This window comes from Bos javanicus, chromosome X (assembly GCF_032452875.1).
Source record: "Bos javanicus breed banteng chromosome X, ARS-OSU_banteng_1.0, whole genome shotgun sequence".
NCBI lineage: Eukaryota > Metazoa > Chordata > Mammalia > Artiodactyla > Bovidae > Bos > Bos javanicus.
The window spans coordinates 38841214-38868542 of record NC_083897.1 but is presented as its reverse complement, the minus strand read 5'-3'; the positions used below and the strand labels follow the sequence as shown (position 1 = coordinate 38868542).

The following is a 27329-nucleotide window of genomic DNA, read 5'->3' as shown; positions in this document are numbered from 1 at the left end:
ATCCCACTAGATGGGGCGGGGAGAAACAGAGACCGAGGCCACTGCTAGGCGATCTCACCTGGGGTCAAGGAGGAGAGGTCATTGCCAACAAGGGCAGCAGTGGCTGCGGAGAAGCCTGGAGGGCAATCAGTGCCTTCCTGTTAGTGTGCAGCTGTAGATATCAAACCACGTTAGCAGGTGACAGCACACTTCTCCCTTCCTCCCCCCTGTTCCTTCCTGCTTCTCCCTTTTTGCCTCCCTCCCTCCCTTCTTTTTGGAGAAGGAAATGGCAACCCACTCCAGTGTTCTTGCCTGGAGAATCCCAGGGACAGCAGAGCCTGGTGGGCTGCCGTCTATGGGTCGCACAGAGTTGGACACGACTGAAGCGACTTAGCAGTAGCAGCAGCTCCCTTCTTTGCTTTTTCTCCTTTAATGAAGTAGAAGAAAAGAAGAAAGATCAGAGTTCTTTTCAGGTGGTAAGTGACAGTCTCACTTGGTGGAACGTTTATTTCAGCCATTTGTGTCGATCTGCGTGTGTGCCTGCAAGTATTGGCTCAGGATGTAAGATGCAGTTCTTCTTGAGGGTTGTGGTCACAGTGAGAAGACACTGCTTTGTGTGGCTTTCCCCGAGGAAGTGACATTTGAGCTGAATACGAAGCTGTTAATACCAGGAAATGGGCACGCAGAAGAGGAAGAGGGAGCCTGGCAGTGCCAGGGTGTGGCTGTGCCCACCTAGTTCCCCGGAAACTTGGCTCCTCGGCTGCACCCCACCGTCCATGCCCAGCCCTCAGGACTGCAGCTAACCGTGCTGCTGAGAATTCAGTCCGTTTCTGTTGCTTGCTTCCAGGCCAGGCCTGGCACTGGGCAGGGGCCAAACCCATGCCAGCCCAGGACATTGGTTGGCTTGTCTTGGGGCTCAGGTCCCTGCCCCCGTGCAGACTTTCAGGTGGGAGGCGCTCAGTGCATACCTGCTAGGGCCTGTTGCACTTCCCACTCCAAGGTAGACTCCAACTTTCCCGATCAGCCTCAGGCTTGGGGTAAAGGTGGGGAGGCAGCGCAAGACTGGGCAGCTCCCTGGAGGAGGTGGCCTTTGCTGCTGGGCTGAGACGTGGGTTCTGCAGACCCTCCGGGCCGCCCCTCCCCGTCGGCAGAGGGTGAGCTCATCTCAACGGGGGTGGGGGGGGGCGTCGCCGGCTGCCCGGGCGCCTGAGCTCACGGCGCGCCCCCGCGGGTCCCCCCCGCCCCCCCGCCCCGTTCCTGGGTGATTTTTACCAATTAAGGCTTTTTCGCCGGGCCGGGTCGGGCCGAGTGCGGGGCGGGGGTGCGGCCAACAAGAAGGCGGGCGGCAGCGGCCCATTCGCGTGGAGGCGCCCGGCGCGCAGCGGACGCCAGCAGAGCCCCGAGGCGCCCGGCGCGGGCTCGAAGACCGGCCAGGCGCCACCCCGCGGCCGCCGGCCGCCCGCAGGGAGAGCAGGTGAGGCGTCTGCGGCGGGCACCCAGCGGAGCGGTTGGCGGGCAGCTCACGGCGTTGGTGGGGGGGTGCCCGGGGCCAGGTGCAAGCCGGGGTGTGGTGTTGCAGCCGCCTTCCCTGGTTTCCTGGGGAATCCGGGTCTGGCCCCGCAGTGTGAGAGCCCAACAGCCACGGGGGCGCCCTGGGAGGGTGAACCGGGGGACAGGTCACTGCATGACTGTCCGGGAAGGCAGGGCTCTGAGAGCAGGACGTTGTGTGGGGTCAGGGCGAGAGGCCACCTGGAAAGACACTGCAGCCAATATGCCCCCAGGAGGGAGGTCGACCATCGGTTCCTCCCTGACATCAGTGCTCTGGGCAGTGGCTGCTTTGGGTAGGGGTGCGGGGCTGGCTTCCGGGCCGCTGCGCTCCACTGGGGCAAGGGCACACGGGGTTGGCCAGGCTAGATTCGAGGCTGGGCCCTGTCCCAGGTTGGCTCTGAACTGGATGTTCACTACCAGGTAGGATGTGAAGGCCAGCGCCCCCCCTCCCCCGCCCCGATTCCTGGGCCAGGAGGAGTAGGTGACGGCCTCTGGGAGACCCACCTGCACGGGCTCCTAGCAGTGCAGTCAAGGTGGGAATTCAGCACTGGAGCGCTGTCAGCCTGCCTGCCACACCTGGGCTTGGGCAGCCTCTCCTGCCACCCTGTGCCTCTCTTTCACCAGCCGTGGGAGGGCCTGGCTTGGGGTCTGAGGGCAGGAGTGGGGGTGGGAGGCGGGGTGTGTCTAACAACATCCAAGAAATCGACTCCAAATAAGGGAAAATATGAAAGAGCTGTATTTCGGCTTCCAGGGACTGCCCGATCTGGGGGCTTTGGGATGGGGCGCCACCTGGTGGTGATACTGTGTCCCCTGGGGACAAGAACTCGTTACAGCCCCATCTCTTATCACCCCCCAAATAGGGAAGAAGCCTAAGGCTGGCAGCCAAGGCTTCTGTCCCCCTTTCTGCTGGAGTTGGCTGCTAGTTACTGACGCTGACTCAGTTTCCCTGCTCTCTGCAGATTAAGAAATGAACACAGATAACCCAACTGGATGGCACTTGTCGAGTGACAATGAATTCTCAGTATGATTCTCTCCTTGGGGGACTGGCTCTTCAGGGGGGCAAGGGGAACAGAAGGATGGCTCTCATCTCTGCTTGGATGGGGCCTGCTAGGAAGGAGTCTGCATGGGTCCCCCTCTACCGCTGTCCCTCCCATCTCCATCCCAGTCCCCAGACACTGTGGTGTGGAGTTTTGCACAGGTGTGTCTAAAGTGGTCAGGCCTTTAGACTGAAAAATGTCACTGGTGAGCAAAAGCCAGTGTGGGGTGCCAGGCAGCCCCAAAGAGAGCATGCTGGAGGCCAGGTGCTGACTGCAGCCCTACTGTGGGTGACACAGTCCCCAGGGCTGTGAGAGTCGGCCTTATTTGGGCATGCTGACCTAGGGGCTCCTTTCCCACTGGTCTTTAGCAGAGAACTTAGGTACTGCTAGTCGGAAGCTCGATCTAAGTACCAAGCAGGAGGGACAGAGACATGCTTTTCTGGAAAAAAAAAAAAAAAGGATGTGAAGAAGGGAACATCCTGCAGAGGGAAAGTACACAGGACCGAGGGAAGTGAGTCCACTCTGGGGACGAAGCCACGGGTAGGCTGGCTTCTCCAGACTGAAGAGGGTGGCAGTGACTGTCCCCGACAGGCCTCTTGCTGGTCTTAGTATCCCCACAGTGACCGCCCCCCCCCCATAGTCTCCAGTTATCTACAAGAAAATGTATTTTGAGTGAATAGGTCCCCAGTGCCCAGTCCTGGCTCCATGGCAGGCCCCGGCTGCCTTTCATGGTTTGCCCCCCTCAGTCCCCTGGCCCCCCTGCCCGGGAGGCTCCCTCTGCACTCCCACGACCCTGAAGCCCACTGAGACCCAGGTGCTCAGAGCACATTATCGGAAGCCCGGGGCAGTTCCCTCTGGCAGCCTTCTGGGTCACGCTGGGTTCAGGGGCCATCCCAGCCATGGAGGGGAAGCCCCTCGCGCCTCGGGTGGACTGCCGGTGGGTGAGGCAGGCACCCGCCATCTCTGCATGCATCGCATCACAGGGCGCCCCGTGCCAGTGCCCATTGGCATGCCCGGGCCCCTTCCAAGGCTGCTGGCTCCTGGAGCGCTGATGGCCTCCTGGCCCAGTGCCCCATTTCCTCTGGGGTGCAGAGGGGAGGGAGGGAGGCGGTGGGAACCGGCGAGCGCAGGCCAGGATCCTGCAGAGCGGGAAGGCGTGCTGGGGCAGGGGGTCTGGGGGTCTGGGGGGCGGCTTAGGGTCGGGCGGCTACGAGCTTCCCTGGCGTGGCGCACGCGCGCCCGGCGCGGGCAGCAGAGCCTAGTCCGGACCCGCGCTCTCCAAGGGCTCGCCCCTTCGGATCGGGCCCTTTCTCTTGGCTGCCGGCGAGGCGGCCGGCTGGGACGCGGCCAGGGACCCCCGAGCGTCGGAGGTTGGGGGAGAGGGGGCGGCGGGGACCGAGCGGAGTCCACGTGACTCACGGAGGGCGAGCCACCCCCCGCAGGGGCCTTGGGGAAGGAAAGTCCCTTGTATGGTGTGCCCGCTGCAGGCCAAGCGGTCCCCCGCTCTAGACGTTGCTCAGCCTTTCATCGCTGCAGCGTTTCCTACAGCGCGGGAGGGAGACCTCAGCATTTCCTCGCAGCCTCGCCTGCTCCGGGGCCCTACGACCCTTCCCGGAGCCTGGGGGTCGGGTCAAAGAGCCGGGGCGGGGGTACTCAGGGGGGCATTCCAACGGGTGGGGAGGGGCGGGGCGGGTGGGGCCCCAAAGCTCCACCCCGCCGCGGCCCCGCCTCCTGGCCCCGCCTCCATCAGCATTTAAAGGGCTCGCTCTCACCGCAGCGCAACCTCAGCTGTCTGCCTCGCCCTGCGCTCGCTGAGGTGCCTGCGACTTTAATTAAAGGGCCGTCCCCTCGTCTAGGCTGCAGCACCGCCCATCGGCTCCTCGCGCCTCAAAATGAGTAGCTCCCACTCTCGGGCGGGCCAGAGCGCTGCGGGCGCGGTTCTGGGCATCGGTGCCGACACACGAGACGCCGAGATGCCGGCCACCGAGAAGGACCTGGCGGAGGATGCGCCGTGGAAGAAGATCCAGCAGAACACATTCACGCGCTGGTGCAACGAGCACCTCAAGTGCGTGAGCAAGCGCATCGCCAACCTGCAGACGGACCTGAGCGACGGGCTGCGGCTTATCGCGCTGCTCGAGGTGCTCAGCCAGAAGAAGATGCACCGCAAGCACAACCAGAGGCCCACCTTCCGCCAGATGCAGCTTGAGAACGTGTCGGTGGCGCTCGAGTTCCTGGACCGCGAGAGCATCAAGCTCGTGTCCATCGGTGAGGGCGCCGGACGCCCGGTGGCGCTGGCGGGGCGAGGGTGGGGGTTTCCGCGCGTCCTCCCCTCTTCCCTGAGCCGACCCCTTGCAGACATCCCCTTAAGCTGCGGCGCTGCCCCGGGGGCCACCCAGCTGCGTGCGGGCCTCGAGAACAAAGGCTCGCAAGCCAGCGGTGCGTGCGGACCGCTACGCGCCCCCGCCCGCCGGTCCCCGGCTGGCCCACGCCCAGGCTGAGCTCACATCCTCCACAGGCCGCGCCCCTGCCGCTGCGCCCGTGGTGGGAGAGGGCCGGGACGGGGTGGGGGGGAGTGGGAAGGCGGTGCGGCGGGCACTAGCCAAGCTCTGGCCGTACGCCCAGCGCCTCATCTCTAACGAGGGGGAGGCCAGGACTCTCCACCTCCTATAGCAGTTGGGAGACGGCTCTTGGGCCTCCGAACACCGTTGTGGTTCCTAAACAGAGGCTTGGAGCTTGTGGGTTCCATTGTCTAGGACCCCTCAACTGAAGATTGCTCCAAGTTTAGATCTCCTTTTGGGAACTCGGGGCCCAGAAAGGACCATAGCTAGCCAAACAGCACCTGAGATAGGTTTGGGTGCTGGCTTGTAGTCGCTTAGACACCCAGTTACTGTTGATTGTGGGCCAAACTCTTGCTTCTATGTAGGACTTGCTTTTCTGCATCTAGAATACAGGAGTTCCCTGGGAGGTACTCCAACATGTGCTGGGCTCACTGCCAGCCCACTGTCCGTGTCACTGGGCTGGTGAGGCTGGCACTGACCAGGCCTACCGCATCATTCCCAGGCACCTCTCGAGATGGGAGCCACACAGGGATTGGCACCAGAACTGGTGACTTTGCCCTGGAGCGGGGGGGCGGGGCGGCGATGTGAGACACGGAATGAAGGGGCACCAGCTTTATTTTCTTCAGCATTCAAAGAGAACTTCCAGCAGCCCCTGCAGCCCTGGCCTGGTCCACGCTGAGCCTGAGAAAGTGAGGGACCAAGACTCAGGTGCCCCCAATCACTCTGAGCAGGTCTCAAGGGCCCCACCTCTTTTTCTGGAATGCAAGTCTAGGCCGAGGCCCACCCCCCAGTCCCATACTCAGTCTAGCCAAGCTGAGTCATCTTTGAGCCTTGGGGGGGCAACCGGATGTGGGGAGGCGAGCCACACCCCAGTTGTCTGGGGGGGGGTCTCCCCCCCCCCACCCTTCTTCTCCTCCTCCTCTTGTGAGCTGGCTGGAGCAGGCCTAGTTCCCAGAGCTTTGCCATATAAGGCAAAAAAATGTTGGAAAGCAGCAGTGATTAGGGGAAGGAGGGGGCAGGCTGGCCCGGGGCTGGGGAAAGGGGGTGGGATGGGGCGGGGCCATCCAACCAGTCAGTCTCTCAACTCTTAGCCCAGTCCTTCCCGCCCTCTTTTGTGAGTTGGATGGGACGGCCTGGGCCAGCCTCCTATGGACCAGGGGGAGGGCCCAGCCCCGGGAGGACCGGTGAGCTTGGCCTTGTGTGTCCCCTCGTGGGTCTGGGTGGACCTCAGGCCTCCCGAGGCTCTGGTTCCAGGCTCAGGGTTCTGGGGATGGGAACCTGGTGGGAAAGTGCAAGTGCTCCCGTGTACTTGGTCTTCTCCGAGCCTGAGACCCCCTGTCCTGCCGCTTGGCAATAGTGCGGGGCAGTGGTGTAGGACTGGGATGAGCCCCCCATTGAGAACTGGGAGGCCACTCTGCTGAGTGGTGTTGAGCTGGTCTTCGAGGTGCAGCTTGCTGGGTTCAGAGGCTGCCTGGTCCCCACCCCCCAGTTGACTTGCTGGACAAGCATTTTCTCCTGATTATTGGGGAGTGGGTGAGTGGAACCCATCAGCAGGGATTCCAAAGATAAGCGGCCCTCCTGTGTTCTTAGGCCCAGCCCTACGCCCCAGTCCCCAAGAGCTTGAGACTGACACCCAGAAGGGCCTTGGGTGGGGCCCTGAGGGGTTGCCATGGTGATGGGGTACAGGGTGCCTGCCCTAACCACTTCCCCTGTGGTGAGCTTGGTGGCCACCCGCCTGCAGCCCAGCGGCCTGTTAAGTGATGAGGAGGGCGGGCAGTGGCTGAGCCTACTGCTGAGACAGCGGGACTCTGGGACCCCACCCACAACCCCCCGCCAAGCGAGGGGCCCTGGGCACCCAACCCAGGCTGGCGGGCCCCACCCCAGCCCCACCCCCCCGGGCTGGGTGAGGGGGCCCCTGGAATGTGTCCTGCTCGACATCCCGGCTGGCAGGCCATCCCTGCTGGGCCCCAGTGAGTCAGGGCCAGACCGCCGGTTCCTTGGGGCCAGTGTTCAGCCCCTCCCCTACACCAGGCCAATGGCCCAACCCCCAGCCTGGCTCTGTCGGGGGAGGGGTGAGTACAAAGGAAGTGGGGGCCGGCAGGGGTTCACACCCTCCACCCAAAGGGTCCTTGCCCAACTTCCCCAGCCTCAGTCATTCACGCCCCCACCCTGGGCCAGCAGTTGTATTTCCCAACCCAACCCCCGCTTGGCTTCCTCTTCCCCAGCGCCCGCCCAGGGGCCCTGGCATCAAGGCCCCAGGGTCCAGCTGTTTCCCCTGCCCCTTCCTTGGAGACCTCTGGAGAGGGGCCTGGGTGGCTGCAAAGCACTCACCCACTCTCTCTCTGGAACCATCTTTGGGGATCGGGGCCCCAGAGCCCCGATCGACAGCCTGGGTCTGTCGCCTGTCTGTTCTCTGGGCCCCCATGGCCTCAGGGCTTCTGGCAGCCCCCCTGATTGTGCTGTATTGGCACTGCGCGTCTGGAAGGGTTTTACCCTTGAACCTCCTTGATGGTCCCACAGGCACCCGCACCCCACCCTGCCTCACGGAGGCCTCCTCCTCCCTCGGGCTTGCTGTCTCCCACACTCGCCAGTGCCTGGGAGTGGCCTGCTGTTCCGTGTGTGTGCTTCCACACCCCACCCCCGAAACCGTGTGTGTGCATGTGTCTGTGCCTGTGCCCAGGCCCCCCCACCGGGTTGGCCGTGCCCACCCAGCGCTGCCACTCGTTGCCCTTGCAGACAGTAAGGCCATCGTGGACGGGAACCTCAAGTTGATCCTGGGCCTCATCTGGACCCTGATCCTGCACTACTCCATCTCCATGCCCATGTGGGATGAGGAGGAGGACGAGGAGGCCAAGAAGCAGACCCCCAAGCAGAGGCTGCTGGGCTGGATCCAGAACAAGCTGCCACAGCTGCCCATCACCAACTTCAGCCGTGACTGGCAGAGCGGCAGAGCCCTGGGTGCCCTGGTCGACAGCTGTGCCCCGGGTGAGGGGTGTCGGGTGTTGAGGGTGAAGGGGACGGCCTCTGGCGAGGTCCCGTGGTCCCTAGACAGACGACTTAACTCCATCTGCAGGCCTGTGCCCCGACTGGGATTCCTGGGATGCCAGCAAGCCCGTGAACAATGCACGGGAAGCCATGCAACAAGCTGATGACTGGCTGGGCATCCCTCAGGTATGCCCCCCTACCCTGGCCAGCGGGGTCTGCTTGGGGGCCAAGATCCCCATGGGGAGAGGTGGAGTGTCCCAGGAGCCCCAGGCTTGGAGGCCCACTGGCTCCTCCCTCTGTCTGTGAAGGTGATCACCCCCGAGGAGATTGTGGACCCCAACGTGGATGAGCACTCCGTCATGACCTACCTGTCCCAGTTCCCCAAGGCCAAGCTGAAACCAGGGGCTCCCCTGCGGCCCAAACTCAACCCGAAGAAAGCCCGAGCCTATGGGCCAGGTGAGGGAGCCAGGCAGGAGTGCTCCTGCGAGGTCACCTTCTCCCCGTGGGGCCGCGTCCTCTGGGAAATGTCAGCTCCTTGGGAGTCTTCCATCACGTGGCCGCAGGGTTATTGACTGCTCTCCGCAAGTCAGACAGGAGTGGGTCAGGGCTGATCAAAAGCAGCCACTGGCTGGATGTTCCCCACGTCACACCCACCCAAGGCAGAGTGTGTTTAGGGAGTAAGGACCCATCCACTTTGCTGTAAGTGAACTTGAGACCCAGCCAGGTTATCTGACGGGAGCCTGAGCCCCGGCACGCTTGAGCGAGCGTTCTAGAAAACAGGCCCAGGCCTGTCCCACAAGAGACCAGTTCAGAAGGGAATAGGGAGGGGTGCTGAGCCCATGCAGGTGAGGGGGTGGCCCTGAGGCCAACCCGTGGCTTCCTCACACTTCCCGGGCAGGCATTGAGCCTACAGGCAACATGGTAAAGAAGAGGGCAGAGTTCACGGTGGAGACCAGAAGCGCCGGGCAGGGAGAGGTGCTGGTATACGTGGAGGACCCGGCTGGGCACCAGGAGGAGGTAAGGCAGCCTGCAGGTAGGCCCTCGCATTACCAGGCCTCCGTGTGCCCGGGGCTGCTCCGAACGAAGACTCACGGGCTCCTTCCCACCCTAGGCCAAGGTGACCGCCAATAATGACAAGAACCGTACCTTCTCTGTCTGGTATGTCCCCGAGGTGACGGGGACTCACAAGGTGAGCCCTCAGCCTGAGGGGAGGCTGGGAGCAAAAGCTGTGGCTAGGGGGGACCCCAACCCTGGCCTCACGGCCTGCCCCTCCTGGGAACAGGTCACCGTGCTCTTTGCCGGCCAGCACATTGCCAAGAGCCCCTTCGAGGTGTACGTGGACAAGTCCCAGGGAGACGCCAGCAAAGTGACTGCCCAGGGCCCTGGCCTGGAGCCCAGCGGCAACATTGCCAACAAGACCACCTACTTTGAGATCTTCACGGCGGGTGAGTGGAGGGTGCTGAGGCCAGCGGGCTCATGGGAGGACGAGAGGCTGGAAGCTGAGCCGCTGCTTCCCAGCAGGTGCGGGCATGGGTGAGGTGGAGGTGGTGATCCAGGACCCAGCAGGCCAGAAGGGTACCGTGGAGCCTCAGCTGGAGGCCCGGGGCGACAGCACGTATCGCTGCAGCTACCAGCCCAGTGTGGAGGGCGTCCACATGGTGCACGTCACTTTCGCCGGGGTGCCCATCCCTCGCAGCCCCTACACAGTCACTGTGGGTCAAGGTAGGCCAGCCCCAGCTGCCTTCCACAGGGCACAGCTCCAGCTGGGCGGTCTTGGATGGGGGCAGCCAGGCAAGTGCTGCTGCAGCCCTGCCCTGGCTCTCGGGACATCTGTGCTTCCACTGTTGGGGCCTCCTCCTCCTCCTCCCGCCTTCTCCCTCTCTCTCTCTCTCCACGCTTTCACCTTCGGAAGAGCTCGCTCCAGCTGTCTAGAAACCTGCTGCTCTCTGCTCTGCCCACAGGGTCAACGGTACTTGGATCTGTCTTCCTAGGGGGTTGGGGGTGGGTGGGCTGGGTGTGGGGTCTGCGGGGGGAGCTGGTGTGGATGGAGCACAGGGAAGGAGGCCTACCATGTCTGGGCCTGGGCCCCAGGTCCTTGGGTCACGGTCTCTTCCGGTTCTTTCTTACATGGCCTTCACCATCCCGGGCAGCCCACCGGCCCAGTCCGGTGGGAGACAAGGGAGGGGGTCGCCCTGCACTAGCTCCCAGCAGCTCAACCAGTCCTCTGCTCACAGCTTGTAACCCAGGTGCCTGCCGTGCTGTCGGCCGGGGTCTCCAGCCCAAGGGTGTGCGAGTGAAGGAGACGGCCGACTTCAAAGTGTACACAAAGGGGGCGGGCAGCGGAGAGCTGAAGGTCACCGTAAAGGGCCCCAGTAAGTTGGCTTGTGGCTGGGGTAGGGTGATGCCAGACCCTGGCCACTGCTCAGCAGGCCTGAGGCTTCCCCTTGTCTCTGACAGAGGGTGAAGAGCGTGTGAAGCAGAAGGACCTGGGCGATGGTGTCTATGGTTTCGAGTATTACCCCATGATCCCCGGCACATACACTGTCACGATCACGTGGGGTGGCCAAAATATTGGGCGCAGGTGAGGCCCTGGATGAGCGCTTTAGAGGTGGCACGCCTCCTCCCCTGCAGGGCTTAGGCTCATCCTTCCAGGATGGGCCCTTCAGCACTCCCTGGGTGGCTCTCTCCTTGCAGTCCCTTCGAGGTGAAAGTGGGCACTGAGTGCGGCAATCAGAAGGTGCGGGCATGGGGCCCTGGGCTGGAGGGCGGTGTTGTCGGCAAGTCTGCAGACTTTGTCGTGGAGGCCATTGGCGACGACGTGGGCACCCTGGGTGAGTAGGTGGCTACAATTGGGGGTATTCCGGGGGCAGAGGCTAGCAAGGGCCACCCTCCCGGGGATCCAGGGCCCTCATGAGCTGGCGGCTGTTGTCAGGCTTCTCGGTGGAGGGCCCATCGCAGGCTAAGATCGAGTGTGACGACAAGGGCGATGGCTCCTGCGATGTGCGCTACTGGCCACAGGAGGCTGGTGAGTACGCGGTGCACGTGCTGTGCAACAGTGAGGACATCCGTCTCAGCCCCTTCATGGCCGACATCCGCGACGCGCCCCAGGATTTCCATCCAGACAGGGTAAAGAGCATGTGCCACTGGGTGGGGGAGCCTGAGGGGGCCGGCACTCTGCCCTGAGAACTGGGTGGCCTCCCATCAGGTGAAGGCACGTGGGCCTGGATTGGAGAAGACCGGCGTGGCTGTGAACAAGTCAGCAGAGTTCACAGTGGATGCCAAGCACGGCGGGAAGGCTCCTCTCAAGGTCCAAGTCCAGGTGAGGTGCTCCCCCGTGCCAGGAGTGGGCTGGGCAGGTGCCCACTGACCAGGCAGTGACCAGGAGGCCTCTTGCTCCTGCCCAATTTGCAGGACAATGAGGGCTGCCCAGTGGAGGCAACGGTCAAGGACAATGGCAATGGCACTTACAGCTGCTCCTATGTGCCCCGGAAGCCAGTGAAGCACACGGCCATGGTGTCCTGGGGAGGTGTCAGCATCCCCAACAGCCCCTTCCGGGTGAGCCTTTAGCCCACTTCCCTGGGGCCCCTGCTTCATTTGATACAGCTCTGTTTGATGAAACTTGCACGCCATACAGTCAACCCCTTTCCAGTATCCAACTTGGTGGTTTTGGGTGAGTTCTGAGTTGTGAAGCCATTACCATGACGGAAGATGAGGCCGTTTTCACCACCCCCTAAAGAAAGTCGGCAACCCTCCAAAGGCCCCCTGCCCTGGCCTAAGCAGCCTCTCCTGTCTCTGCTTTCTGGCTGGGTGGGGATGGACTCGTATCCCCTGTGGCCTGTATACCGTGAGTCATTGCTTCTTGCCTTTCAATGGCTGGATGATACACCATTGTGTGGATAGACCACGTTTTCTGTTTCCAGCCATTTGTTGATGGACATTTGGGAGTTTTTTCACCTTTTGGTTGGCAGGAGCTGTGCTATGAATGGTCCAGAATGGGTGTTAGAGGGGACGAGTGATCTCATGTCTCTGGGTGGATAGATACCAAAAAATGGAATTGCAGCATCATATGGTTGCTTGTGTTTGGAAAAGAAAAGGAAAGGAAAGTCGCTCAGTCATGTCCAACTCTTTGCAACCCCACAGACTGTAGCCCACCAGGTTCCTCTGTCCATGGGATTTTCCAGGCAATAATACTGGAGTGGGTTGCCATTTCCTTCTCCAGAGATCTTCCCGACCCAGGGATCGATCCCGGGTCTCCAGCATTGTAGGCAGACACTTTACTGTCTGAGCCACCAGGGAAATCTGCTTGTGTTTGAGGGGCCACCAAATGATTTCCAAGGGTGGTGGCACCACTCTGCGTGCCCAACGGTGGTGGGTCAGAAAGCCTCTGCCTGTCCTCTGGGCTGGTTGTGACCCTGCACTTGCCCCTGTGCCCTGCAGGTGAATGTGGGTGCCGGCAGCCACCCAAACAAGGTCAAGGTGTACGGCCCAGGAGTGGCAAAGACAGGACTCAAGGCTCACGAGCCCACCTACTTCACTGTGGACTGCACGGAGGCTGGCCAGGGTAATGCCCTGCCTTGGGAGTGGGTGGCCGGTGGGTGCAGCGTCCCTGTGAGGTCCCCAGCCCCATGCCCTCCTCCATTGCAGGTGATGTCAGCATCGGCATCAAGTGTGCCCCGGGTGTGGTGGGCCCTGCCGAGGCCGACATCGACTTCGACATCATCCGCAACGACAACGACACCTTCACGGTCAAGTACACCCCCCGCGGGGCTGGCAGCTACACCATCATGGTGCTCTTTGCTGACCAGGTGGGTGTGCTGCTCCTGGCCCCCAAAGATGGCTGAGTGTTGGGTTGCTGCTCGCCTCTCAGCCCTTCTCCTCCCACCCCTTGCAGGCTACGCCCACCAGCCCCATCCGGGTCAAAGTGGAGCCTTCCCATGATGCCAGCAAGGTTAAGGCAGAAGGTCCCGGCCTCAGTCGCACCGGTGAGGACGGCCCCCCGCGTAGGGAGGTCGGGGCCCCGAACAGGGTATGTGTATGCGCATGCAGGAGCCCCTAGATGGTTGCTGTGTCTCCTCAGGGGTCGAGCTTAGCAAACCCACCCACTTCACGGTCAACACCAAAGCTGCCGGCAAAGGCAAGCTGGATGTCCAGTTCTCGGGGCCGGCCAAAGGGGATGCAGTGCGTGACGTGGACATCATTGACCATCATGACAACACCTATACCGTCAAGTACACGCCTGTGCAGCAGGTAGCCAGCTCTCTTGACCCCCTGTGGCCACACCTGTCCGTACACATGCTGAGCCTGTGGGCCCCTTCACATGGTGGGCTGGGTGGCTGGCTCCAAGAGACTTTGTGCCCACTCTGGTTTCTCACCTGGGACAGAGTGGGCACAGCAGTTGGGGGGTGCAGTGTCCCCAACCCCCATGCCCGAGTTGGGAAGGCACGGGCCAGGGGCGCTCAGCCATGACCTCTGACCCTGTCTTCTGTACCCCTCCCAGGGCCCAGTGGGCATCAATGTCACTTACGGAGGTGATGCTATTCCCAAAAGCCCCTTCTCAGTGGGGGTGTCTCCAAGCCTGGACCTCAGCAAGATTAAGGTGTCCGGCCTGGGAGAAAGTAAGTTGCTGGGGCCCTGGCACAGCCGCTGGCGATGCCCAGGCTGTCTGAGCGGCCTCACAGTCCTGTCTTCCCCCCATCGCTTCAACAGAGGTGGATGTTGGCAAAGACCAGGAGTTCACGGTCAAGTCCAAGGGCGCCGGTGGCCAGGGCAAAGTGCTGTCGAAGATCGTGGGCCCTTCAGGGGCAGCGGTTCCCTGCAAGGTGGAGCCAGGCCTCGGGGCTGACAACAGCGTGGTGCGCTTTGTGCCCCGTGAAGAGGGGCCCTATGAGGTTGAGGTGACCTATGATGGCGTACCTGTGCCTGGCAGCCCCTTTTCCCTGGAAGCCGTGCCGCCCACCAAGCCTAGCAAGGTAAGGGGGGTGCCGGGGCCACAGCCCATGTCTGCTTTGGACCTTACTCCTCCTCTTGGTCCTTCTGAGCGAGGGCCCTGCTCGGGCCTGTGCCCGCCTGGTAGGGGAGGGAAGCCAGAACAAGAAGAGAGACAGATGGAGTCAGGCTGGGGTCTGAGGGTCAAGGGTCAGAGAGCTGGTGCAGCTTGGGCTCCTGACCCGCCCCTCCTCCCCTAGGTGAAAGCCTTCGGGCCAGGGCTGCAGGGGGGCAGTGCAGGGTCTCCTGCCCGCTTCACGATCGACACAAAGGGTGCCGGCACAGGCGGCCTGGGCCTGACGGTCGAAGGCCCTTGTGAAGCTCAGCTCGAATGCCTGGACAACGGGGATGGCACGTGCTCTGTGTCCTATGTGCCCACTGAGCCTGGGGACTACAACATCAACATCCTCTTCGCTGACACCCACATCCCCGGCTCCCCATTCAAGGCCCACGTGGTTCCCTGCTTCGACCCGTCCAAGGTCAAGTGCTCAGGCCCCGGGCTGGAGCGGGCCACGGCTGGGGAGGCCGGCCAGTTCCATGTGGACTGCTCGAGTGCGGGCAGTGCGGAGCTGACCATCGAGATCCGCTCCGAGGCAGGGCTGCCGGCCGAGGTGCACATCCAGGACCACGGTGACGGCACGCACACCATCACCTACATCCCCCTGTGCCCTGGAGCCTACACCGTCACCATCAAGTACGGCGGCCAGCCTGTGCCCAACTTCCCAAGCAAGCTGCAGGTGGAGCCCGCAGTGGATACCTCGGGCATCCAGTGCTATGGGCCCGGGATTGAGGGTCAAGGTGCGAGGCTCTGCCGTGGGACATGGGGTGGGGGAACTGGGGTATCTGGAGCCCCCGTCTTCCTCTTCACATCCCCTCCCCCACAGGTGTCTTCCGAGAAGCCACCACCGAGTTCAGCGTGGATGCCCGGGCTCTGACGCAGACTGGAGGGCCCCACGTCAAGGCTCGCGTGGCCAACCCCTCGGGCAACCTGACTGAGACCTATGTGCAGGACTGTGGTGATGGCACATACAAAGTGGAGTACACGCCATATGAGGAGGGTGCGTGTCGGGGTGCCAGAGGGACTGTGGGGGGTGAAGGGGCAGGGCAGTCTGGGCCCCTTCTAAGTCAGCCCGCCCTCCTGCAGGACTCCACTCTGTGGACGTGACCTACGACGGCAGTCCTGTGCCCAGCAGCCCCTTCCAGGTGCCAGTGACTGAAGGCTGCGACCCCTCCCGAGTGCGTGTCCATGGGCCAGGCATCCAAAGCGGCACCACCAACAAGCCCAACAAGTTCACTGTGGAGACCAGGTGGGCAAGAGCCCCACAAGCAGGGGCCGCGGTGGGCGTTAGAAGTCACGGGATAACGAGCTGTCTGTTTGGACTAGGGGAGCTGGCACAGGGGGCCTGGGCTTGGCTGTTGAGGGCCCCTCTGAGGCCAAGATGTCCTGCATGGACAACAAGGATGGCAGCTGCTCGGTTGAGTATGTCCCCTACGAGGCCGGCACCTACAGCCTTAACGTCACTTACGGCGGCCACCAAGTGCCAGGTGAGGAATCAGGTCAGCTGGGGCCTGGCTGGGGCCACCTGCCTGCCCTCCAGCCTGTCTCAGAAATGCCACCTCTCGGCCCCCACAGGCAGTCCTTTCAAGGTCCCTGTGCACGATGTGACAGACGCGTCCAAGGTCAAATGCTCTGGGCCTGGCCTGAGCCCGGGCATGGTCCGTGCCAACCTACCTCAGTCCTTCCAGGTGGACACGAGCAAGGCTGGCATGGCCCCACTGCAGGTCAAAGTGCAGGGGCCCAAAGGTGAGTGTGTCTGGGGTGTGGGGGTCAGGTCAGGAGGGCCTGGTCCCCTGAGGGAGGGGGTCTCGCACACCTTGGGGTGGGACGCAGGTGGGCAGGCAGTTGACGGAGGAGCCACAGGTGACACCAGAGCCAGTGACCTGGTGAAGGGGACCAAAAGGACATAGACCACTGAGCAGAGGTGGGAAGGAGAGAGGGCAAGGGCCCAGGTGGTACCCAGATTAGTGTCTTGTCACAGAGGCTCAGGGCTGTTCCTGGGGATGGGCAGGGCTAGGCCTGGGGTGGGGGCTGAGTATACACGGCTCAGATCCGGCTTTTTAGTGTAGTGGGCCTAGGAACCCAGAGCACCAGCTGAGACTCTGTCTCTGGGACTGGGGTCAGGCCTGGTGGAGCCGGTGGACGTGGTGGACAATGCCGATGGCACCCAGACTGTGAACTATGTGCCCAGCCGTGAGGGGCCCTACAGCATCTCAGTGCTGTATGGAGACGAAGAGGTACCCCGCAGGTAAGGAGCAGGGCCCTCTGTCTTAGGGGAGGGGGCACTGGCCTGGGCACCAAGAGCCATCCTAACCACCCACAACATCCTGGCCCGACAGCCCCTTCAAGGTTAAGGTGCTGCCTACACATGATGCCAGCAAGGTCAAGGCCAGTGGCCCAGGGCTCAACACCACGGGTGTGCCTGCCAGCCTGCCTGTGGAGTTCACTATTGATGCCAAGGACGCTGGGGAGGGCCTGCTGGCTGTCCAGATCACGGTGAGTGGGCCATGTGGGGGCCACCTGGCCCTGCTGTTTTGCAGCTCTGGGTCCATGGCAGGTGGGGAGGGGAGGGACCCGGGCCTGAGGTCCACAGCCTGGGGCAGATGAGCCAGTCTGGGTCTCTGGTCTCACCTGGGAGCCTGGCCCCCGCCTCTAGGATGGTGGTCACAGACCCAGGCTTCCCCCACACACATACTTGCTCACTTCTGATGTCACCAAAGCCCTTAGTGCCTCAACTATTTTGCCTGTAACATTCTCCAGGGCCAGGTATAAGGCTGGGACTCTGGGATCTTTCAGAGGAGCTTGTCCTACTGCTGGGGCTGGCCCTGGGGTAGAGGGCTGGGGCTGGCCCTGGGGTAGAGGACTGGGGCTGAGAAGTGTTTGTGGGGATAAAGCAGGATAGGTGCCAAGTTTCCTGGCTGTGCCTGTCATTGGGGGCTTCCCTTTTGGACCTTGCCCGTGGGGAAGTAAGTAAAGGACAGTGGTGGATGCAGGCAGCCATTTTGGGCCATGGTGGCTGACCCTGCAGCAGCAGTGCTTGACACTTGGTCCTCTGAGAGGGCCTGAGGGAATCCCAGGCCAGGGTGAGCTTGGACCAACTGTTCTTCTCTGTGCTCTGCTACACAGGACCCGGAGGGCAAGCCCAAGAAGACACACATCCAAGACAACCACGACGGCACGTACACAGTGGCCTACGTGCCAGACGTGACAGGCCGCTACACTATCCTCATAAAGTATGGTGGTGACGAGATCCCCTTCTCCCCATACCGTGTCCGCGCCGTGCCCACGGGGGATGCCAGCAAGTGCACCGTCACAGGTGAGCCCAGCGTGCCAGCAGCCACGGCGCTCAGCACGGGGCTTGGGTGTGCCTGTGTGCAAGGGCTCGCTGCTTGGGGCGGCGTGTGGGAGTGGGGGCCGCCCCCTTGAGTGACTCACCTGACCTTTCTCCTTGCTCTCTGCCCTCTCACCTCAGTGTCAATCGGAGGTCACGGGCTAGGTAAGCTGCTTGCTGGGGCCACTCCCAATGCCCCTTCTGCCCAGAGGGCAGCTTCCTTTCCTCTTCCGGCTGATTCCCAGGACAGTTCCAGCTGCAGCTCTTGGCAGGGACAGAGGGGAGGAACTGGAGGGTTAGGGCCCAGGGAGGCCTCTGGAGCTGGGCATGAGTGCTCCGGCCCTCCCCCTCTCTGGGCCTCTGTTTTTCCACCTGAGAAGTCGGGTTGCAGCTGTGAGCTTTGGGGCGAGGTGCATCCCTAGAGGCACCCCCCTGGGGGCTCTGGGGTCTGGGGATCTTGGCGCCCTGGGGCAGTCTCGGGGGCGGGCAGCAGGCCCGGTCTCTTTTCACTTCCTCCTTCTGAGTCCAGGGTCTCCCCCAAGCAGCGGGAGTCCCCAGCCCCAGCCGGATCCACAGACCCCTGTCCCCACCTCCCAGGGGCCTCCGCGTCCCAGGCCGGGGGAGGTGCCAGTGCATGAGTGGGTGGGGCTGGCTGGTAGTGCCATAGCGCCAGCATTGACTGCTTGGGCGGCCAGCATGGTGGGGCCCGGCCCAGCCTCAGAGTGCCAAAGTGCACTCAGTGGCCCACCCTCTTCCCGCCTCCCTCCCTCCCTGCCCCTCCCAGCAGTGACGTTATTCAGATGGTCCCCAACCAGACCTGGGAGGGGAGGCTCACCCCAGCCAGGGATGCCAGCAAGAGGCCACAAGCACATGGGAGCCTCTGGAGGCTGGAGGCCTGGACCTTGGCCAAGGTGGCCCTGGAGAAAGCTAGAGGGTGGCAGGGGTTCGATGACTCTGTCCAGGGGGCCTCAGGGTCTGAGATGACAGGCCTGTGTGCCTGGGCCAGGGGGTAGGACCCTTGGGGACCAGGAGCAGGGTCAAGACTGGGGCTGAGAGAGCCGTCTTGGTTTACCTTGGCCGCCATGTGCCAGCGGAGGCAAAGAGCCCAGTTGGGGAACTGAAGTCACTTCGGTATCAGTTGCAAGGCTGGCTTGGGCTAGGCTGCTGGTGGGTGGGTGGGGCTTGAGGGGAGAACCAAATTGCAGGGGTGGGGGGCTTCAAGGATGGAGCAGCCCAGACCTGCTGAAGAGCTGGGTGCTGGGCAGGGAGCGCAGGTAGTTGGGGCCAACTGAGGTTTGGGCCCAGGCCACTTGCTAGATGGTGGGTCCAGGTTCCAAGCCAGGGAGAGCAGGTGTGGCTGTGTGCGAGGTGAGGCCTCCCAGGGCGGGGTGGGTGGTGGGGGTCCAGGCATAGAGTTCTGGAGCCCCACAAAGTGGGCGCCCTTGGCGGACAGGACAGCTCAGGGGCCGGCCAAGTGGCTGGCTGGGGACCCCCTTGAACTTGGCCCCAGGGTGGGTTCGGTGTTGCCAGCTGCTTCCCTGGCAGGGGCCGGGCTCCAGAAAGCACTCGCTGCCAGGCCTCATGGTCCCCAGCCCCCCGAGCCTCCATGGCTGAGCCCAGATCATAACGTCACTGTCCCTCCCCTCTGCTCTCACCGCCTTGCAGCCGTGGTTCTGGCTTGGGCCCCCTGCCCCCCTGCCCCCTGGGTGCTGGCCCCTCTGCTGCGCTGCACTGCCTGGGTGCTAACCCCCCTGCCTCCCTGCTTCCCTGCTCCCGGCTCCCTGCCTGCACCAGGCCGTGCCCGGCTGCCCCTTCTCTGCAAGCCTCCGGTCGAGCGAGCCTTCTCAGTTGTCAGGAAACTCCAATTGCACCTTCAGGCCCCAGGGGTGGGGAACAAGTGTCACATGCCCCACGCTGCAGCAGGACTCCGCCTCACCGCGTCCGCACACAGCACTGAGGGCCAGGGCATGGCCACAGGGGTGAAGGCAGCCCGGGGCTCAGCTGTCAGTCAGCATGGTCCAGGGCACCACTGGCTGAAGCCAAGTTGGCAGGGGAGATGGCAGCAAATGCTTAGGCCCCGGCAGTGGCTTCGGGGCTTTCCAGGCCCTTCTTCTTCTCAGACTCCTGGGTGCCACCCATTGGGCTTTTCCCATGTGGCGGGGATACGCCCCGAGACAGGACTCCCGGGCTTGAGGTGGTTCAGGGGAACCTTTCCTGCCTTCTGAGAAATCACTCACCATTCCAGCTTGGGGGGCGGGAGGCCTGGCTGTGCTTGGTGGTTGGCAGTAAGAGGCCTGGGCGGCTGACACGTGGATGGCCGCGGCCTGAGCACCGAGCTCATGCCCCGGCCCCCGCTTCGGGGACCCACCCTGCCCCACCAGGTGCTGGCATCGGCCCTACCATCCAGATCGGGGAGGAGACTGTGATCACTGTGGACACCAAGGCAGCGGGCAAAGGCAAGGTCACCTGTACTGTGTGCACCCCCGATGGCTCTGAGGTGGACGTGGACGTGGTTGAGAATGAGGATGGCACCTTTGACATCTTCTACATGGCTCCCCAGCCCGGCAAATACGTCATCTGCGTGCGCTTCGGTGGTGAACACGTGCCCAACAGTCCCTTCCAAGTGACGGTCAGGAGGGTCCGGGGCTGGGGTGGGGTCCGGGCAGGGACCTGGCTCACCGCCCCCACGGGGCTCACGGGTTTGGACAGCCTCAAGCTCTGTGCCTTGCTCTGCAGGCTCTGGCTGGAGACCAGCCCACGGCACAGCCCTCATTACGGCCTCAGCAGCTGGCACCACCATATACCTACGCCCAGGGGGGCCAGCAGACCTGGGTATGGCTTGCCCTGCCACCTCCCAGCTTGCCCTGCCCTCGGGGACACTTGGGGATGGGCCGGCTGGGTGTCCCGTGAGGTCCTGTTCCGCTATCTGCGAGGAGGGACCCTGGAGCCTGCCACTTGGGACTCCTTTTCCCTCCAGTTCCTCACTCAGGCCTTCTGTGTCTCCGCCCCCTGCAGGCCCCAGAAAGGCCCCTGGTGGGGGTCAACGGGCTAGATGTGAGCAGCCTGAGGCCCTTTGACCTTGTCATCCCCTTCACCATCAAGAAGGGCGAGGTCACTGGTGAGTGCAGCTGGGAAGGGGCTAGGGAGCCACAGAGGCTGGAGGGTGCCCATGGACTGCCCTGACCCAGGCCCCCCCTGCCCTGCAGGGGAGGTGCGGATGCCCTCGGGCAAGGTGGCACAGCCCGCCATCACCGACAACAAGGATGGCACTGTGACTGTGCGCTACGCCCCCAGTGAAGCCGGCCTGCACGAGATGGATATCCGCTATGACAACATGCACATCCCAGGTACGTCCACTCAGCATGCCGGACCACCTCCCAGGGGGGCGGGCTGTGGGACAGACTGGGGGATGATGGGAGGCCCCGGTCCATGTGGTCCCTCTTCCTGCTGCAGGCAGCCCCCTACAGTTCTACGTGGATTATGTCAACTGTGGCCATGTCACAGCCTATGGGCCAGGCCTCACCCATGGGGTGGTGAATAAGCCCGCTATCTTCACCGTCAACACCAAGGATGCGGGCGAGGGTGAGCAGCAGCTCTCATCCTGACCTGCCTGATTGGGGCGGGATGCCGTCATCTGGTGGGGGGTCTGGACACGGGAGATGCTCCCCAAACTGGGCTCCCCACCCCACCCCCGGCCTCCGCTTGCACGGTTGGTGCAGTGTTCCCGGGCACAGTTCGTACCCTCATTCACAACTCTCTCCAGGGGGCTTGTCCCTGGCCATTGAGGGCCCCTCCAAAGCAGAGATCAGCTGCACCGACAACCAGGATGGGACGTGCAGTGTCTCCTACCTGCCCGTGTTACCTGGTGACTACAGCATCCTGGTCAAGTACAACGAACAGCATATCCCGGGCAGCCCCTTCACTGCCAGGGTCACAGGTAGGGGACGGCCTGCAGCGGTGACAAAGGAGGCAGCTGGCGTGGGGACAGTCTCCCTCCCGGTGCCTGGACACACAGTGACTGACCCCTGCCAGGTGACGACTCCATGCGCATGTCCCACCTGAAGGTGGGCTCTGCCGCCGACATCCCCATCAACATCTCGGAGACGGACCTCAGCCTGCTGACCGCCACAGTGGTGCCCCCCTCGGGCCGGGAAGAACCCTGTCTGCTGAAGCGGCTGCGCAACGGCCACGTGGGTAAGAGGCTGGGCGGCAGGGCCTTACGGGAGGGAGGGAAGGTGGGGGGGGTTGTATATCTTTCTCTGGCTGACAGCCCCGCCCTGTGCCCAGGGATCTCATTCGTGCCCAAGGAGACAGGGGAACACCTGGTGCACGTGAAGAAGAATGGGCAGCATGTGGCAAGCAGCCCCATTCCGGTGGTGATCAGCCAATCGGAGATCGGGGATGCCAGCCGTGTGCGGGTCTCGGGCCAGGGCCTCCACGAAGGCCACACCTTTGAGCCAGCAGAGTTTATCATTGATACACGTGATGCAGGTAGGTGGTAGGGATCTGGGAGCTGGGGTCAGACCATCATACTTGGCCCCCCGGCTCAGGGTTGTCTCGCCCACAGGCTATGGGGGGCTCAGCCTGTCCATCGAGGGTCCCAGCAAAGTAGACATCAACACAGAGGACCTGGAGGATGGCACATGCAGGGTCACCTACTGCCCCACGGAGCCTGGCAACTATATCATCAACATCAAGTTTGCTGACCAGCACGTGCCTGGTGGGTACAGCACCCATGTGCCTCCCCCACTGCTGGGCAACTCTCCGTGCCACACCCCGGGGGCCCCGAGCAGAGGGTAACCTGTCTGGGGTGTGGGTTGTGCCTTCTTCCTGCAGGCAGCCCCTTCTCCGTGAAGGTGACAGGCGAGGGGCGCGTGAAAGAGAGCATCACGCGCAGGCGACGGGCCCCATCGGTGGCTAATGTTGGCAGTCACTGTGACCTCAGCCTCAAGATCCCAGGTGGGAGCCGTGGCCGCCCGGGCGGGTCCCAGGGAGGCCTAAGCACCAGCCCTGCGGGGCCCCCGGACAGAGAGGCGTGGCCTGGGTCTCCCACTCACCTGCCTGTTCCCCCACCTGCAGAAATTAGCATCCAGGACATGACAGCCCAGGTGACTAGCCCATCAGGCAAGAGCCACGAGGCCGAGATTGTGGAAGGGGAGAACCATACCTATTGCATCCGCTTTGTGCCAGCTGAGATGGGCATGCACACGGTCAGCGTCAAGTACAAGGGCCAGCACGTGCCCGGGAGCCCTTTCCAGTTCACCGTGGGGCCCCTGGGGGAAGGGGGAGCCCACAAGGTCCGTGCCGGGGGCCCTGGCCTGGAAAGGGCTGAAGCTGGAGTGCCAGGTAGGCCTGCTTCCTTTGGGGCTCTGGCTGGTCCCGGCTGGGGGTGCAGTGGGAGGGAGGAAGTCTCCAGCAGCCCCTGCTGGTTGGGGGGAGCACAGCCCTTCATGAGGACACATTCTGCTTTCCTGCAGCCGAGTTCAGCATTTGGACCCGGGAAGCTGGCGCGGGGGGCCTGGCCATTGCTGTCGAGGGCCCCAGCAAGGCCGAGATCTCCTTCGAGGACCGCAAGGATGGCTCCTGTGGCGTGGCTTACGTGGTCCAGGAGCCAGGTACTACAGTCTGGCTGGGGCCAGCAGGCTTCCCCTTGGGGTGGGTGCCCGTCCGGGTCTACACAGACAGCCCTGCCTTCTCCCCCACAACACCCTGAGGTCCCAGGGCCTCTTGGGCTGTCAGGGGAAGGCATGCATGGCCGTCTTGTTCTCGCTCCCCATCCAGGTGACTATGAGGTGTCAGTCAAGTTCAACGAGGAGCACATCCCCGATAGCCCTTTCGTGGTGCCTGTGGCTTCTCCGTCTGGTGACGCCCGCCGCCTTACTGTTTCTAGTCTTCAGGTGAGGCACTGAGAGAAACCGCCCGCCTGGGGCTCCTGCACCCGGCCAGACCAGAGCCCCTATGTCCAGGGACCCAGCCAGCCCAGCTCAGGGCGCCGGGCTGCTTCTGCTCTGGCCGGGAACAGCCCACGCCTGGGTCGGCAGGACGCACCCCTGACGGCCGCGTGGAGTTTTTCTCGTGTCTCAGGTCTAAAGGCTTTGAACAGAAGCCTGTGCCCCTTGAGCACTAGGGCTGAGGTTTAAAGAGGGACAGCCGCCTGCCAGGGCTGCTGAGTGCTGCTTGCAGGCCGGGGGCCGCCCCGCTTCCTGCCTGCCCGCTGTGTGCCTGGAGCGTGTGGGGCTAGGGTTTTGGGGTGTGTGCCTGGAGCTTGCTGCCCCTCGAGAAGCACTGGCTCTCCCTCTTTAAACCCACTTGGACGCCAGATGGGTAAGTGCCTCCCCCTGGGCCTCCTGCTTCTGGGCCCAGCCTCCCCTTGCCCACCACCCCCAGCCTCCGCTATCCTAACCACATCTGCTGTGCTTCCAGGAGTCAGGGCTAAAGGTCAACCAGCCAGCCTCTTTTGCAGTCAGCCTGAATGGGGCCAAGGGGGCAATCGATGCCAAGGTGCACAGCCCCTCAGGAGCCCTGGAGGAGTGCTATGTCACCGAGATCGACCAAGGTGAGGCTCTGCCTGGCCATCCAGCCATCCACCCGGGCACTGCTGGGAGCAGTGGGCCTCCCCGGGCCGGCCCTGCTGGCTGGAAGCAGGCTGAGAGTGTAAAGCAAGACACAATCTGCAAGCAGCCGAGAGAGGGCCTGGGCCTCCCGCCCCCTACTTGGGACCCAAGCCCTTGGGGACTGGGCTCAGTGGCCATGCTGCTAGAAAGGACAAAGCCTTCTGGAGGCATGATCCTGCCATCTCTTACAAGAGAGACCCCCAAGTCTAGCAGTTGGGCCTGCCAGGGCCTGGAACTCACGGAAAGGCTTGGGGGTGGGAGGAGCTGCTCAATTTGACTAGTCCACGGCTGAGTCCTGCCGCTTGCTGGCTGTGTGACCTCGAGCAAGTTCCTGCCTATCTCTGGGCCCCAGTTAGCATGTGGTGGATATGGCATTCAGGGTAGCCTTTCTAAGGAGGCATTGAGGCAGGTGTTTTGCTTACAAAAGACTTCAGTCCAAATGCTGCAGCAATTAAAGCTAGCTTGGGCATCTATCAGTAGCTTGGGCATCTAAAGCTTCGTCCCTCGGGCTTCAAGATTTCTGTGCAGTAGGGTTAAGGTGCCCAGCACAGTTCCCAGAAGAAGCTAACTGGGCCCTGAGACCTGCTGGACTCACACTGGTGGGCACATGCCACTTGCTCAGTTTGGAGGAGGGACTCCAGGCCCACCACCTACTTCTCTGTTCCTCAGATAAGTACGCTGTGCGCTTTATCCCACGGGAGAATGGCATCTACCTGATTGATGTCAAGTTCAACGGCACCCACATCCCGGGGAGCCCCTTCAAGATCCGAGTTGGGGAGCCTGGGCATGGAGGGGACCCAGGCCTGGTGTCTGCTTATGGAGCTGGCTTGGAAGGCGGCATCACAGGTAGGTCAGCGTGGGCAGCTTCTGGTGTGTGAACACAACGACTAGGGTTCCCTCCTCCAAGCTCTCGGTGACAACAGGTGGCATGTGGAGGTGACAAGACTCTGTTGGGGGGTGGGGGTGGGGCAACGGGCCAGGCCAGCTGTACCTACCTTCCCGTGCCCTCAGGGAGCCCAGCTGAGTTTATCGTGAACACCAGCAATGCGGGCGCTGGTGCCCTCTCAGTCACCATCGACGGGCCTTCCAAGGTGAAGATGGATTGCCAAGAGTGCCCCGAGGGCTACCGCGTCACCTACACTCCCATGGCACCTGGCAGCTACCTCATCTCCATCAAGTACGGCGGCCCCTACCACATTGCGGGCAGCCCCTTCAAGGCCAGAGTCACAGGTGAGCCTGGTGCCAGATGGCTGCTACACACCCCATTGCCGGGCACTCCTGCCACCTCTTGGCTGTCCACTGCTCTGCCCTGCAGGTCACCGCCTCGTCAGCAACCACAGCCTCCATGAGACATCATCTGTGTTTGTGGACTCCCTGACCAAGACTGCCACCATCCCCCAGCACAGTGCCCCAGGCCCGGGTCCCACTGATGCCAGCAAGGTGCTGGCCAAAGGCGTGGGGCTGAGCAAGGCCTACATGGGCCAGAAGAGCAGCTTCACGGTGGACTGCAGCAAAGCAGGTGGGTGTGCGGGCCCCAGCCCTTCCAAAAATGGGAGGCTGGAGAGAAAAGCAGAGAGGCCATGCCTGGGAAAGAGTGGGTGGGAAGGCCTCTTTGGGGGCCTTCTGGGCCCCCCTGCTAGCTCCTCTGCCCTCCAGGGCCCTGGAGAAACTGCAGGTTCTTTGGTTGTTCTGGGTGGACGGGGTGCTGGCTGTTTTTAAGAAGGGCTGTCACTCCAAGACAGGCAAGGTGGGGAGGACCCAGGGCAGGAACAAAGCGGGTCGCTGCAGTCACCACTGATGGGACGGGGCTTGGGGCATGGCAGTGAAGCCCTGGCCCCCACTCCCAGGCAACAACATGCTGCTGGTGGGCGTGCATGGGCCCCGGACGCCCTGTGAAGAGATCCTGGTGAAACACGTGGGCAGCAGGCTCTACAGTGTGTCCTACCTGCTCAAGGACAAGGGGGAGTACACGCTGGTGGTCAAGTGGGGTGACGAGCACATCCCGGGCAGCCCCTACCGAGTCCTGGTGCCCTGAGTGCTGTGCGCCTGCCAGTCACCAGCTCCCAGGACGAGAAGTGCCCCTGCGCCTGCCCCTCGCCACCCAAGCAGCACCTGCCCCAGCCCCGGCCAGCCCTGGCCACCCCATCACTGCAGCCTGACCCTGCCCTGTGCTGCGCTCACCTGCCTCCACGTGGGCAAAGGAGAGAGGCGAGCAGAGGCAGCCTGCCTGTCTTCTTTGGTTCTGGAAGGGGTGAAGGGGGGGGCCATGCACACCTGCCCGCTAGTTCTCTCTCCTAGCCAAGAAGAATAAAAGTTCTGCTTCCGTTCTCCTGAGCATGACTCAAGCTTTGTGGCAAAGAGGGCTGACAGGGTGGCTGGAGGTGCGGGCCCGGACCACAGGCTGTGGGATCTTCTGCTCCAGCCCCCTCTGCTGCCTGAGCACCTGGAGGGCACCTGGGGACTCCGCCTCCTCTCTGCCTCCCTGGGTTCCAATCCATGCAGGCCAGGGGGTGTCTAGTGCCCCGAGAACCGAGCCTGACATGGTTGTCCTTGTCCCAGATCATACCAGGAACAGATGCTGTCCCAGGGGAAGGCCAGGCCTTGGCCAGGCTACAGGAGGTTGCGTGCCAGGTGGGAGGGCCAGGTAAACAGAAGGCCAAATCCCAGGAGATTCCTGGCCATGACCCAGGCATCTTAAATGTGCCACCAGCCCCTGGTAAGGGGCTGTCTCCAAGCCATGCAGGTGGCAGCAGGTGGACACCTTCAAAGCCCTGCCCCATAGCCACCATCTGCCTATCCACTAGGTCCTTCCAAGCCCGCACCTGTCTGGCCTCGTGTGCCTGGGTGGGCTGTGCCCTCAGCAGGGTAGGGCAATCTCAGCCCCTTGGCGTGCTGTTCTGAATCGCTGTTCAGAATTCCCACCTGCACACAACCCGCCCCGGGTCTGCAGGTCAGGAAGGCTGTTAAAGCCAGCCAAGGCTTCAGCTTTCAGGCTTCCTCTCTCAACGGGGCACCTGGAAGCCATACCCCTTTCTGGAAGCACCTTCTGGGCCAGCATGAGCCCAGGGTTCACGGCACAGTTGCTTCTCAGCCACCCCAGTGATGAGCGTGAGCTCAGGAAAGGAGAGGAACAGGACCAGATCAAGGGCTCACCCAGCCCCCAGCCCCTTCTGCCATGGAGGGAGCAGGCAGAGTGCGTACAGCCACTGGTCTACACGAAACACTTCTAGAAGC

At 62.8% G+C, this 27329-nt stretch overlaps 1 protein-coding gene across 6 annotated transcripts; it reads left to right on the top strand.

Moving 5' to 3' along the window:
- Positions 1–257: 257 nt before the first annotated feature.
- FLNA (filamin A) lies at positions 258–26429 on the top strand. Of its 6 annotated transcripts, XM_061409013.1 has the most exons (48): positions 1350–1453; positions 4421–4829; positions 7859–8107; positions 8196–8293; positions 8416–8563; positions 9006–9124; positions 9219–9296; positions 9390–9552; positions 9629–9829; positions 10342–10479; positions 10565–10688; positions 10802–10938; positions 11040–11233; positions 11313–11426; positions 11519–11662; positions 12545–12668; positions 12752–12912; positions 12999–13089; positions 13185–13354; positions 13605–13722; positions 13814–14076; positions 14293–14890; positions 14977–15150; positions 15237–15399; positions 15477–15637; positions 15726–15896; positions 16275–16398; positions 16490–16646; positions 17277–17466; positions 17623–17646; positions 19863–20110; positions 20218–20313; positions 20497–20599; positions 20688–20828; positions 20935–21063; positions 21245–21418; positions 21514–21675; positions 21769–21972; positions 22049–22201; positions 22318–22440; positions 22561–22827; positions 22959–23096; positions 23263–23378; positions 23905–24037; positions 24765–24941; positions 25107–25325; positions 25411–25614; positions 25943–26429. In XM_061409013.1, exons 2-48 carry the CDS (start codon positions 4457–4459, stop codon positions 26128–26130), a joined length of 7944 nt encoding a protein of 2647 aa, XP_061264997.1. In that variant the 5' UTR covers positions 1350–1453; positions 4421–4456; the 3' UTR covers positions 26131–26429. The 6 variants fall into 6 exon arrangements, with proteins under 6 accessions (XP_061264999.1, XP_061264998.1, XP_061264997.1 ...); XM_061409015.1 differs by lacking the exons at positions 1350–1453; positions 17623–17646 and adding an exon at positions 258–455; XM_061409014.1 differs by lacking the exon at positions 17623–17646 and having other exon boundaries at positions 1323–1453.
- Positions 26430–27329: the final 900 nt, after the last annotated feature.

Bases quoted from the DNA above. Each gene is read 5' to 3' on its own strand.
- FLNA (XM_061409013.1), top strand. From the start codon at position 4,457: ATGAGTAGCTCCCACTCTCGGGCGGGCCAGAGCGCTGCGGGCGCGGTT. The intron at 20,600-20,687 runs GTGAGTGCAGCT...CCTGCCCTGCAG, and splicing joins CAAGAAGGGCGAGGTCACTG to GGGAGGTGCGGATGCCCTCG. The intron at 21,676-21,768 runs GTAAGAGGCTGG...CCCTGTGCCCAG, and splicing joins GCTGCGCAACGGCCACGTGG to GGATCTCATTCGTGCCCAAG.